The 14,303-nt window shown below is 33.6% G+C and overlaps 2 protein-coding genes across 6 annotated transcripts in view; both read right to left on the reverse strand.

The window, feature by feature from the left end:
- Eip63E (cyclin dependent kinase Eip63E) overlaps positions 1–14,303 on the reverse strand; it is a 122,287-nt gene that overhangs the window by 107,583 nt on the left and 401 nt on the right. For 2 of the 5 annotated variants that reach the window (XM_070285171.1, XM_041777269.2), the window contains exon 2: positions 13,514–13,859. In XM_070285171.1, the coding sequence (XP_070141272.1) occupies positions 13,514–13,781 (268 nt within the window). In that variant the 5' untranslated portion in view covers positions 13,782–13,859. Of the gene's footprint in view, positions 1–13,513; positions 13,872–14,303 lie in introns of those variants that run through there. The other 3 variants (XM_070285172.1, XM_070285170.1, XM_070285169.1) reach the window with 3 other exon arrangements.
- LOC138928272 (angiopoietin-related protein 4-like) lies at positions 946–2,534 on the reverse strand. The gene is made up of 2 exons (XM_070284933.1): positions 1,133–2,534; positions 946–1,069 (listed from the first exon to the last, which is right to left on the reverse strand). Exons 1-2 carry the CDS (start codon positions 2,518–2,520, stop codon positions 946–948), a joined length of 1,512 nt encoding a protein of 503 aa, XP_070141034.1. The 5' UTR covers positions 2,521–2,534.

A 14,303-nucleotide genomic window follows, 5' to 3' on the forward strand; every position in this document is an offset into this window, starting at 1 on the left:
GGAAAAATGCCGATTAACCAGAATATTATTGAGTTCTCCATAAAGCGTAATCTACAATTTTCCCATTTCCTATATAAATATATATTTATATAGGAAATCTCTGAATCCTTTTCCTATAAACTCTAGTTGTAATACTTCCCAGAAAAATATTGCTGGGACTGAGCTGCGAGTAAATGTGTGGATGTGGGTAAACCAGAACCAGTTGAGTGGCAGACAGGCAACCGGCGAATCTCATTCCGCTACCAATTCGAAACTCCCAAATCGGTGACACAGCAACGATGGAAGGAACCTTTAGTAATCGGTAAGCGGAGGGCAGTAAGAGGCGTGGCACAATGCCTACATCATCATCAACATAATTAAAAAAAAAAAAAACAAAACAAAAAATCGTGACCATTCGGTTAATCTAATTCAAGATTCAAAATTTAATCCCTAACATTCTTGATTTAATCTCAAGTATGATTAAAAAACAGATAGATTTTTTAACAATCTTCGTAAGAGCGAGACGGCACAATGATTTTCGTTGTTGTGTAAGAGAAAATAAGACAACATCCACACTTTTCTGTAATATTAAGAATACAAAAAATCGAAATTTAAGATTGTTATTTCATTGAATCTTAAAAGAAGAATTTTAAACCTTTTTTTTTTAATTCTGTATAATTAAATATAACGAAGCCACAGCAGCTATGGTTTAGTGTATAATTTAGTTTACAGTGTAAAAATAAATAAATAAAATTAAATATAATTAAAATAAGCTTCTGTTTTTTCTTCAAAGTATAAAATTTTATTAGAAAAATCGATACAACATTATTTTTAATTTAAGTAAACATTATATTGAATGCTAAATTTTTGATATTTTATATTTGATATTTATAATTTGTTATATCTTTTTTTTTTTAACTTTTATATAATGCTTGTTTTACAATTTAATAATTATCAAATTATATTTTAATAATTTTTCGGTTTAATCATCATTTCAGCATAGACATAAAAAATATTTACATTATTTTTCCATTGGCCGCCCACAAAAATTGGCCAGAAAATGTATTTATAATATTTTCCATTAAGTGAACTGCAAAATTAAGAGAGTTAAATATTATCTTTACAAAAAGCTTGCTTAAAATATTCTAAATACCTTTCGCCACAGTCGTTAAACCACCAACCGCCAAGATCATGCTCGGCGCAATTATTATTATCCAACATATCATTATCCTGATCATAGGTGGAGAACTTCATGCCAAGATGAACTCTTAGCCCGTTAAAGCTGGTCCCCGAAAAGTTACCCAACGATTTAAGGGTATACGATTCATTTTCGCTACCAATTTGAAAATTATTGTAGTGAGCATAGGAACTGTTTCCATTAATATCTCTTAGCTGTATAATAAGTTCATGGGGCTGGGCCTTGGTAATTTGGTGTAGCTTCTCCAGACCAAGGAAAAACTCCCCTCTAATGTCTCCGAATCCCTGCTTGTAAGAATTCCAAGTGCGATTAAAATTTTCAGAGCCATCGAATCTCTTTTGGATGGTCATCCATCCAGTTGAATTGCACGGAGCTTCAAATGCCTCTGCTCCGGGTAATTTAATCCTGGAAATACCATTTGATAGGCTTTTGGGACACCGTTGGAATGCTGAGTAAATTAAAAGATGATCTCGTTTTTGAGATAGTTCTACCTCGATAGATCCTATTTGCTTATTTAGGAAACTAATCTTAATTTCGTTGTTCTTGATATTTTCACTTTGTGTTTTTATTTCATTGTTTTTGCTCACCAAAAGCGTATCTTTTTGCTTTAGTTGTTCAGTTTTATTCATTAGCTGTTCATTTTGTTGCGTAAACTGTTCAATTTGTTCTTTAAGCTGTTTACTTTGTTGTTTATACTTTTCAAGTGCGTTCTCTAATTGACTCTGCAAATGTTGAATAATGTCCGTCATATTATTTACTTTTCCCTCACTTTCCTTTAACTCAGCACTTTTCTTGTTCATTTGTTCATCTTGTTGTTTAAGGAGTTCATTTGCCTTTTTGATTAGTTGATCCCTTTTGACGAATACGTCATTATCTTCTCTAATTGTAGCTTCGCATACTGATAAATTATTTTTCAGTTTCTGATTAGCTTCCGTCATATTAGTTAGTTTTTCTTCACTTTTCTGTAACTCTAGACTTTTATTCTTTATTTGTTCATCCTTTAGGTGAATCAGTTCATTCTGGCCCTTGACTTGTTCATCTCGCTTTTTTAGCTCGTTTAGTTTATCCTTAATTTGTTGATCTTTGCTTAGAATAACCGAGGTGTCGTTATTGATTTTACTTTCCTCATTTGCTACCTGGGCCTCTATAATCATGTTAGAGGAGAATAAAGTATGTACTTTGGCTTGGAGTTGATCGGTTATGTTAACCAACCAATTGAAAAAAAATGAATTTTCCTCTTTGGATATGGTTGTTGTTCCATTTGAGGATATATTAACCGGGTCTGCTACGGTTAATTGTAGAATCTTCAGCAATAAAATCACCGCAAATACTTTCGATTTCATTATGTTAAACTTGTTACACAGTCGAAATGAAACTGAGCTTTGGATTCGAATAAAACAGCAATTATATAAGGATTAGGGCTGATTGTTGCAAGAGTCATTCAACTTTTTGGTGATAAGACCTTTCAATCGAAATGTAATGGAGTGGAAATGGAAAAATGTTGATTATTATTGCGTTCTCCGTAAGGCGTAATCTACATTTTCCCATTTCCTATATAAATATATATTTATAACTTTTTTGCTCTAGATACTTTTCCTATAAACTCTAGTTGTAATACTTCCCAAAAAGAATGTTGCTACCCTGTAAATCACAAATCAACAACTGCATTGGCCAAATGCTTGGCATGCTCCTTTTGTTGTTGTTGTTGGTAACACACACAGCTTGGAAAACTCAGAGTAAGTTGGTAAGCAATTTTTAAATATTTACGAATTAACGAATTTTATCAAAATTTTAAACAGAGAAAATTAATAATATTTTTGATTAATTAGTTATTCTGTTATATATTTTCCCTCTTATCCAGGCAAGATAGGCGTTGCTCATACCCACGACAATTTTAATTTTCAATTGCTTTGCCTGGACTAGAGTGGGAGACTGTGTGTGACAAGTGTCAACAATTATCAAGTATACGCCACCTGATCACGACTGCAAGCAGCACCATATCATCATCATCATCGCACCAGTGGCATCTCCCCGCATCATGGCACACGTGCGTCAATTGCCACTGAATTAATTGGGCAGACTCATGAGACTGTCAATTAGCAGAATGAAGCAAATTTATGGCCAACAGCAAAGCCAAAGCCAAAGCGAAATGTAACAGAAACAAATATATATGAAAATATCAATAGACATTAAATCGAATGGCAGAACGCGTGTCCAACTCATAAAAAAATAATGCTAACAAAAATTCTCAACCAAGAAAAAGCTAAAGTAAAAAAAGAAAAAGTCTAAAGACTTTTTTTTGTGAAGAGCAGGAGAATGTCAAAAATTAGCAACGAAAATAAATGAGCCACAAGAAAGATAGCGAAAAAAAGACAAGAATTTCTATAGAGAAAAGAAAACTTTTTTGTAAAGTTTATTATTATTATTATTATGATTTTTTCTGTGCCTTTTTTGTGGACCAACTCTTTACACATTTTGCTTTGTGGTCGAAGTAATTTCAGCCTTATCTTTCGGTTGGACAACAAAAGAAATCCGAAACGCGAGAAAAAATGCATATATATATATTAAAAACTTGTCGCTAATTTTGACAGCAATTTGCTATTTAGACCTCGCAAGTTCGCTAAAGCGATCTTAATGATGGCTAATTAAAAATCTCAACTGCCAGAAAGTTATCTACTTTTGTTGAGGCTAAAAATAAGAGGGGAAAGAATAATAAAATAAACGGAAAATATATATAAAACCAGATAAGTCTGTCATGGCAATTAAACAAAATCATTTTGTGTGTTTGTTTGGAAAACAAAAAGATTGTTTCGGCCGCATTTAAAAATAGCCCAGCTGCGATAGCCAAAAATATCTCAAAGATACTTATGTGTGAGGTGCTGCGGCATGCGGATAGATAGACAGACAGGCGCAGCCAGTCAGACAGACACACAAGTGCTTTTGTTATGGAATCGAAATGGAAATGGGAATGAAAATGCTCAAGCAGCAGCTGAAAGCAAAAGTTGCCAATGCCCACGCATTTTTCCCTGGCATTTTCCAGTATTCAGGCAGGCGAGACAGGAGGTGTGATGATGATGATGCTGCTGAGGGTTTTCTGGGCGGAAAAGGAAGCCACAAACAAATTACAGACTTCAAATGACAGCTGTAGAAGGAACAATTGCAATGGCAACAGGATTCTAGAGAGGGAACTTCGTGGAAATACCACAGAACTGAGAAATTAAATGGTGTCAATAAATAAATAGTTAGATAAAGGTAAAAACCCTGGGAAAAATATTAGGGATCGGGGGGAAAATAGAAGTAAATTAAAGGATTATTAATTAAGTCGTGGGATTTTTAAAAATATATTTAAATTTCATAATTATATTGAGTTTTGAAATAAAAAATATAAATATAAAATTATTCATTATAAAAGCCCTTTTTTACATTTTAAAAACTCTATTTTTCCCCAAAAGGGTAATTTCCTGCAACCAAAAGTTCACCCAGTCTCTCTGGTCTCTCTGTTCCAGCAAGGACATCTCTTAACCAACAAAAAAAAAAGAAAAAATTAGAAACTAACAAAACAAAACAAAGCAAAAAACGAGACCTAAAAGTACAAGAAATGAAAGACCAGGAACACAATAACAAACAGAAAATGGCATAATAGGCTTTGTGGGCGTTTCATTCGAAGAGGAAGGCGAAGGGAAAAGCGCAATGAAGCGTTGTACATAGTTTTGCCTTAAAAACAAAACGAAAAAAAAAAAACACGGAAAACCTACCTACAACAAATTTTCCACTATAATGCCTAGGCACTACAACAAAGAGGAAACAACTTTACACAAGGCCTCACCAGCTCAAAAAAAAAAAGGTAAAAAATCATAAAAATTCTTGAAAGACACGAGTGGATAAAACGCAATACTCATAAAAATTGTTACGCACATTGAGCCCAAGCTCTGGGACAGGACATGTGTGTGTGTGAACCCAAAGGACCCACACCTGCGTAAAGAAGCAGCACCGGCTGTGTGTTGAAATTGAAAAAGGAAAAAATACGAAAAAAAATACGAAATTTCCACATTACAGTTTCCCATTTCATTTCAACTGGCTTTCCCTTTATTTTTGCCTCCTGCAAGTGGCAGTAAAATTAAATGAAATTGTAGCCTTGTTTGCAAAAAAAAAAAAGGGGGAAAATATGCAAGGAAAAACTAGATGAGCTGGCAATAGAGACGATGCAATGTTTCACATTTGCATTTAATTAATGTTCATTAAATATTTACAAATTGCGGTAAATTACCGCAAAATGTTTCGGGTGCATTGGAAAATTGGTGTGAAATTCGGAAGGGAAATAGGGAAATGCGGAAAATAGTAATTGTGGCAGGACTCTACTATATCCAACTCCCTCGCACTTTATTTAGTTCGTGTATCTCTGGGAAGGTTTATTAGGGTGAGTCACTTTGAAGTTTGGGAATTAAAATAATAAATAATTAACATAATACATAAAATAAATAATAAATAAATTAAATAATCAATAATAAAATAAATAATAAATAAACAAAATAATAGATTCAAAATAAAACTAAACAAATAGTAATGAAGTTCTAAAATAATTATAATTATTTCTGTTAGTTTTCTTATTTTTTTGAAACCCATTTTTATCCTCATATTCTCATATCATATTCTTTTTCTCTAAGAAACAATTTTATACCCAACTAATCTAGATATAAAACAATTTTAAAATGTCTTTAAATAATTAGTTTTTCCCCTAAAACCCGACACACCCTACTGTATGGGTTTGAATGTCTAAGTGAGTGTGTCGTCCGGTGCATTTCACATTCTGCGGTGGCATTTGCTTTGAAGCGTGTGAATTTTCGGTTCTATTTGGTTCGATTTGATGCGTGTTCCGCTGCGGTTAGCACTTGGAACCATCATACATGTCGGACATTGGTCCTCCTGCTAAGGACACTTGGGGAGAAGGGGAAAGATAGTCGCAGGGTCTGAGTGTGTCCTGTGTCCTGTGCACAGTGACAGTGGTCAGTGTTGTTTGAAATTTCGGTTTTCATTAGTGGATTTGTGGTGGAGAAATCTTCAAAGGGTGTAAAATCAATAGGAAAAAGGGAAATAAATAAAAATTTGGGGTATGTACAAGAGATTTTTAGGATTTAAGGAAGTAAGCGGAAGAGAAAAACTTATTTGAGATGATTTAAGAGTAGTTTATGGTACTGAAAATAAACTCTTATTAAATATTAATAAACTCCTCAAAATAAATCCCTATAAAAATATTCTACTCTCAAAATTTAATCAACATTTTTATTTTTTAATATAATTCCATTATCACTATCCAACCCACCGTTCATTACGATTTAGAACCACCTCTAATATACCTGAAATATGTCTTAAATATCAGCTTAATTGGTTTCAGATGACCATCGGCATGTAATTGACAATTGAACATTCGGCTGCAGCTTCTTCCGAGGTGGAATAAATCAATCAGTGTCCGGGACAGGTACTCGAATAGATTAAATTTTCCAATTACTTCCAAAGGGGGAAAGGCCGTAAAACCGTGGTAATTGCCATGAGTGAGCAGATTTTCCAGCCCATTTGGTAGTTGTGCGTCAGTGGCGGGGCGAAACTTAATTTGCAAAATATGCAAAACTTAATAATAAATACGAAATTTCTCGCAATAGCAATCGATTCGCCCCACACTCGGCCTGGCCGGTCTATTGAAATGCAAAAAGGAAACACAAACAAAACCGAAATTGCGAGTTTCCCATTTTGGCATAACGATTTTCCTTTCGTTTTTTTCCCCCTCTTTGAAAGTTTTGTGTTTTTTTTAATGTTTTGTGTGCTGTGTTCGATGACAGGCAAAACGAGGCGAGCGACAATTAAAATCGAAATAAACACAACAAAACAACAAAAAGGAGGAACAGCACAGAAATTGTTAGGCGATGATGTCCGAGATGATTCCGCCACGATACGTCACAGAACATTCGGCGTTATTCGAGTGGAAACTCTTTAGGGGCTCCGCCTAATGATGAAGGGATACTGAAAAAAAAGGGGAAAATTTGTGTCTTTGGTATCCCAACAGAAGACCAAAGGTTTGGCATGAATCATGCTCACGATGAACCCGATTTTGGGATGGAATCTAGACATTAAAAGAGGTTTCTGGTCATTGAAAAGGAATGTGGGGACTGAGAGTAAATCAATAAATCTTTAAAATACAAATTCAGGCAACCTTTTGAAGATATATTCCATAAATATAGTTTTTTAATACATTTTATGATTATTTAAATATATTTAATGTACTTTTGACTAAACAAATACCTCACCAATCTTCAATTGATTTATTTATTTAGGCAGCTAAGCTTTGGTTTCACTTTTCAAGCTGTCAACCTTCTGTATATCAAAATGAAAAGCAATTACATCTGGTCACGTTTCCATCACTAATCCAAAAGGACTCAAGCAACAAACCGACTGAAAACAAATTTTATGCGACCACGCGCCATTTGATTTTCTTCAGAAAAGAAGAGAGGGAAACCAACACGGAAAAAGCAGGAAAAGAGTAAAGGAAAGTGGGAATTCAAATGGAAATACTTGAAGCATCGTTGCATTGACGTCCAGTTCGGTTTTTATCAAAAAAAAAGAAAGAAAGAAAGATGCTACCGTAAGATTTCTCCCTGCATTTCCATCTAATGAACTTTTGGGTTTTCTTGCTTTATTTATTATTTCTTGTCTGCTTTTTTTTTTTGTTGGTTTCTTTTGAGCAATAAAAATCGTAATGAAGCAAAGAACATAAAACAGAACGCCAGCCCAGAGGCAGACAATTTGGGAATAGGTTGAGTCAGAGTCGGAGGAATACACCTTCTATAGATTTTAATTTTATGCGCGTAATTAGCAACAATTAGGGCGGGTGAGGGCGTTGGAATCGCCAATATTCGGTAAACAGAGCTTAACATGGACCGCAGGCCATTCATTAAAGTCTGACAGCGAATCACACTTTGGGTTTTTATTGGACTTTTTTTCTGTAATTTTTTCTGTAATTTTTGCTGTATTTTTTCTACACTTTTTTCTTGATTTTTTCCTTTTTTCTCTCAATTTTTGTTGTACTTTTTATTCACACGCCTCGAATGGCATTTGTGAAATGCAAATTACGTTAAGCAAATTAGCGCGGAAGCGCCAAAGTGCAGAAGATACAAAAAAGGGTGAAATTCAAGTGAAGTGCAAGACAAATTAGCTGGGAATGAAAGGAGTTGCTATACAATAAATGAGCTGCAAACAAGTGCAAATAAGGAAACTAAATACCCAAAAGTGCAGATATTTATAGAAATTACTGCAAATGAGTCATTGTTTAAGTAAAAACAGGGTTCGTAGAGTATTATAAGGGGTTTAAAATGAAAGGAAAACCATTTAAAAAGACTTACTTCAGCTAAAATGTATATTTTTACATTAAACTTAAATAATTTTAGCCACAAAAAAATATATTAAAATTAAATAAATACCTGCAAGTGAACCCTCTTGACAAAAAATACGTTTTTAAATGTGAACTATTGATATAAAATCCCTTGTATAAGTGCCACTTTTATCTACTTTGTTTATTTTATCATAAAAATGCACTTGAGGTCAGCAATTCAACCATCGTTTGTCATTTTATCTAAACTAATTTGTTTAATAAATCACACACACAGCTGTAATCTAGCAACTATGCACTTTTAAAAATTCCATTCCAATTGCAAAGTGCTCTTGAGCCTGGAGTTAACTTTGTGACACCACCGTCAAGTTGCCACAATTAAATGTGAAATATAACCCCCCGAAGCAGGCTGTGGCAGTTGCAGCCTCTGAAGACCCAGTTAAGTTGTTAGAATGCACAATAAACTCATTCATAAGTCTGGCGAAAAGTCTCACAGCAATTTAGCCAAAGACTACTTCACACCGCGACGGACTCGCCCACAAATCAAATTGCAATCCCCGAGAGCCAACTGCGAACTGAGCCCGACCGAGTTAGGTTTTTTTTTTCAGCTGAGATGGGGTTAAGTTGATGCACAGGGAAAAATTAGTAAAGCGAAAAATATAAGTAATATAATTAGAAAATTATAGAGGAAACTAAATAAATATATTCGTCTGAGAAAATATAATTATAATAATAATATTCATTTATTGAAGAGGTAAATGTTTGAATTTTATAATGGTTTACTTTTTATGTGACAATAATATGGAAAACTAATTTTAAACAATTTAAAAATATATATATACGCTTCCAATTTAAATTAAGTGCATACTTGTTGACTTTTAATATTAAAAAATCAATTTTATGTGAAAATTAAACGTTAAACCAACTTTTAATAATTTTTAAAAATATATATAAGCTTTTTAAGAATTTAAACAAAGTTTATACTTGATTTCTTGCTGATTTTTAATATTACAAAATAAATTTTATGTGAAAATAAATATTAAACTAATTTTAAACAATTTTTAAAAATATTTTTAAGCTTCCTACGAATTTTAACAAAGTTCCTACTTGATTTCCTGCTGAATTTTTAATGTTATAAACTATTTTATGAACCCTAGAATGAACTCTCACTTTTTTTATTAATTTTCCAACTTGAAATTTGGTTTCTCTTAAATATTTTTCCGAGTGCTTACTAGGGAAACAGGAAACGCGATGAGCAGACCGACACCTGGCCGACAAACTGCCACTCCAGGCGTGGCTGGGAAAATGCTAGGGCAAAACCAGGGGGCCGGGTTGGTTGGGCAATTGAAAAATGACGCCCGTCCGTACGTCCGTCCAGCCGGTGGAAAATGCATTCAGAAAATGAAGCCGCATCCAAAAGCACATGAAGCGAGCATCAGCAGCAGCAGCTGTGGGAATTCAGTCTGAATGCCACCGATATGTCAATAGGCAGACGGCTGCCCTGTTTGAGTTTGTTTTTTGCAGCCACTATATGTTTTATTAGCGATCCACTAATTGCAAAAATTTGTTTCGCATTTATCCAACGACAAATAAAAGGCCAACATGTGTGTTTGTCTTTGCTGCCTTATGATCTTTAAATATTTGAAAAAAATTATCAGCGTCGATTGGGGTTTGGGTTTGGGTTGTGGGTTCTCAAATGAAATAGAATAAAAATTATAGAGCATTTTGTGTATTGACTCTACGCTGCCGGGCACTAATTGAAAATGGCAGAGCAACTGGGCTAGAAAAATAAAAAATATACTTGCACACTTTTTTCCCTGCTGTTTGTTTATATATATATTTTGTATTTGCCCTGGGTAAAGTTGCAGTTGCTGCGATAAGCAGCGAAATCACAACTGATAAAAGGAATAAAAGAATAAACAACTAAATGCAATGCAAATACTAACGAGATACGAGAGGAGAGTGGAGCTGATAAACATTTGTGACAATTAAATGAGATTAATTCCGGTTAAAAAAGGGGAAGAAAATGTGTGGGCATCGATTTGGATAAGGAAATAATCTTAGAAAAAGAAATAAACTAACATATGTATTTTATATGTAATCTAAAAACCCACAGATATCTTTTAATATTCGTTTTTTAGTTTTTAGGTAAAAAAATCTCATCAGTACTTATTTTTCCAAGTGATTCAGACCTCCATACTTTGCACGGGCTTTGACTGAAATCGTACTTTTATGTATTAATTGTAATAAAAATAAAACAAGACTCCTTTTCTCAAGCTTATAAAAATAATCATTCTTGTTACAAGATTTAATTTGTTTTATTTTTATAAACTGCCTTGCCCTGTATATTTATTGATTTGTGTTTAGAAAATTCAAAGTCCATTTGTACTTTCCATAATATTTCACTCACATGAATCATTTTAACCGCTGTGTCTGCTTATCAAACATTCCTTGTTTTGTGTGTTTTTTTTTTTAGTTGATAAGAAAAACACCAAAAATTACTTCTAAATAGGAATGTTGGGATAAAAAAGAGAAACAGAGCTGCCAGGTTAATTGGCATTTCAGCAATGTTATCTATGCCAAAAACAAGCAAACGTAAACCAATGTTGGCAAATTTTATCGACGAAACCCGTTAACCGGCAACCGTTAGCTCTGATTTAATTAGAAGATTTTGATTTGTTTCTCTAGCTTTGCTACAGTTGATCAAACTAACCAAGCTTTCTTGCAAATATATATGTGCAAATATATATACATATAAGAAAACAACACACGATTTTAGCATCTAACTGTGACCATGGAGGGGATTTTATATATAGTTGTAGTTGTAGCTGTGCGTTGGGTTTTTGGTGTGCTTCTTTGGCTGGCTTTTAAAGCAGGTTTTTCCATTTGGCCTTTGGCATAAGCCACACACTGAAACTGAACTCGGAGAGCAAAAGCAAAAGCCGCACAAGTCACTGGATTTGTGTGGATGTTTGGCCCATACAAATATGAATAAAAGGTACAGTGAATGCTGGTGAAAAGGGATTTTAAATGGAATTAGAATTTTATAAGTACAAAAAAAGTATTGAATAGGAAACTAGTTTAGTTTATTTCTATCGAAAAATTAAGATTTTAAAACATATGTTCTGCTAAAACTCATTGGGAATTATATGTTCAAAGCGTGGATAAATTGTTCTAAGAGGCTTTCTTTATTCTTAATTTTATTTTTATCAACATTAATATTACTCTGATAAGTATTCAAGAAAATATATTATTTATAACATAGTTATTCTTCAATTTGAGGGCCCACTGTAAAGGTAAAGTGTACTCAGCAGGGAAAGAGAATTATGCCTGATGTTGTAGCTGTTGTTTTTTTCTTTCTTTTTTTTGTGATTATTCCTCTCTTTTTTTGTGGCTGCTGCGTGTAAAATCAATAAATTCGAGCGGGTTCAGAGGTGACGACAACGTCGAAATGCTTATGACCTTCAGGCCTCTAGCTGACCTTCCCAGCTGCTGGCCCCCTGCACCACTTCTCCCATTTTTTTTTTATTCATGCTACCATTATCCGCCTTGGCAATTAAATGTATATGTAATTTTTTACACTTTTTTTTTTGCAGTCCGGCACTTCTTAATTATTGTTGTTAAGCTGGTTATGGTTTGTTGCTTTTGTTGTTGCTTTTATGCTTCTCTTTTTTGTTGTTGAATTTTATTCGCCCGCGGCATTCATTAATTTCTTGCCTTATTTGTTGCCCTCGACGCTTCGCTCTTTTTTGGTTATTGATATTAATAAAAACTTTTCTTTCACCAAAAGCCAGAAACAAATCCATCCGCCAGCAGTCGTTGCTCAACAAGTTACGTCAGAGGGGCAGAAGGGTAAGCGAAAGAGAAAGACAATGGGCCCGTAGAAAGAGTAGAAAGAGAAGGGGCATGTGGCGTTGGCGGAGAATTCAGAACAAAACAAAAGATTAAGCCTTGATGGATTAGGATTACAGGCCAAGAAACAAACAAATGTGAAAGACTTTGTAAAACTTAAGTTAAACAAGGAAATTATGAAATTATGAAATTTTAGTTTGAGCAAATCGCCAGCGAAGGCCTCTCAAACATTAATTATAAGTTTATTTGTTGGAGATTAAATGATAATTCCAGTCTAAGTCGTCTTAAATTGTATTTAGTTGTTTTGTGTTCAAGGAAAGCAGGGGGTTTTGTTGTCTTGAAAAAAGTAAATATAGAAGATCTTGAACATTTCTAAATTAAGTAAACTTAATTAAATGTTTAGACTTTATTTTAGTTCAACTATTAACTAAAGTTTCTTAAGCTGCATTTACGTTTGTCATTCACTTCGCCTCTTAAACTCTAGGTTTGCCTTGAACTTTAACCCAGTTGGGTTTGCATATAGTATGCACTTTATATATATATATATCTTTTGTCCCCCCATTTGTAGGTCACTTATAAAGGTATTTTATGGCTATATTTTTGGACAATTTACTGTCTATATCTTTAACTACTGAGAAGAAGTTAAGTAATGGTAAGTTTAAAGCTTTTTTGGCATTCGAAAGTGATGATAAATATATTTTAGAAAAGAAATCGTGTCTTCCGAACTTTCCTTTCAACTTTTAAAGCTCTCTTTATGGCTTTATATATTTTATTTTATTTAAATATACGTTTGTTAAATAAAACCTTCCTCAATTTAAATCTAAATCTGATTGAATAATTATTGGTAAAATCATTAACTAAATCAAAATATAATTTTTAATAAATGTATTTATAATTTTCCCTGTATATATATTTCTTTAAAAATTGCTTAATATATTTGTAAAATAAATAAAATGGCCATAGGTAATTTTTAAAATATTTTTCAGCAGAAACTTCACCTTGAACTTTAACCCAGTAAAACTTGAAGTGTTTTCCACCCTTTTTTCTGTGTCACCTTTAACTATATTTTACTTCTAGATTTTTACAATTTTTTTGGTTGGACTTACCATCTTTAGCATTTGTTGCTGCTCCCTGCTGCTGTTGCTGCGTTGTTGTTGTTGTTGTTGTTGTTGTAGTGGCCATAGCTTTTGTTTTTATTTTCGATTTTCGCGGTGTTGTTGTTGGCGTTGTGCAGACAGAAGCCGCTGCTGACGCCGACGTCGCTGCCTTATAGAACGACGCTATTGTTGTTGTGGACGCCGCTGCCGTCGTTGTTGCCGTTATTGTTGTTTTGTCCACGACGTCAGCAGCTGACAAACTGCGCGAACAGTGCATTAGTCACCTGTGTGTGTGTGTTTGTGTGTCTTTTCCAGGTGCAAGAAGGGGGCTGGCTAAGTGGGCGGTATATATCAGCTGATAAAAATAGGGGGAAAACGGCGAAATTTCTTAATCAGCAGCTGTTTTTCTAGCAACTAGACAGAGGGGGGACCTGAGGTAAGGGGGGTTGCTAGGTAAGCAATTGGGTAACCAGGAAATAATGCATAAAAATCAAACAAAGGCGAAAAATACAAGAAAAATTTTGGGATAACAATGCTGATGTATAAATTGAAGTTTTTCTATATAATTTAGTTAATTATTTATTTATAAATATGATTTTCCAATTGCATTTGTTATACTTGATATATTTGGCTTATATTTTGGGGGGCATTTATTAACATTATTGAAATATTGTTGATAAAAGGAGGCCTTTTTATTGTTAATTTAGAGAAATGATTTAAATAGTTCTTCACAGCTCTTGTTGAATTTTCCATTCACTTTATTTAATTTTTTTTTTGTGAAACTTGCACAAGAATTTAT

This window comes from Drosophila kikkawai, chromosome 3L (genome assembly GCF_030179895.1).
Source record: "Drosophila kikkawai strain 14028-0561.14 chromosome 3L, DkikHiC1v2, whole genome shotgun sequence".
NCBI classification, from domain to species: Eukaryota; Metazoa; Arthropoda; class Insecta; order Diptera; family Drosophilidae; genus Drosophila; species Drosophila kikkawai.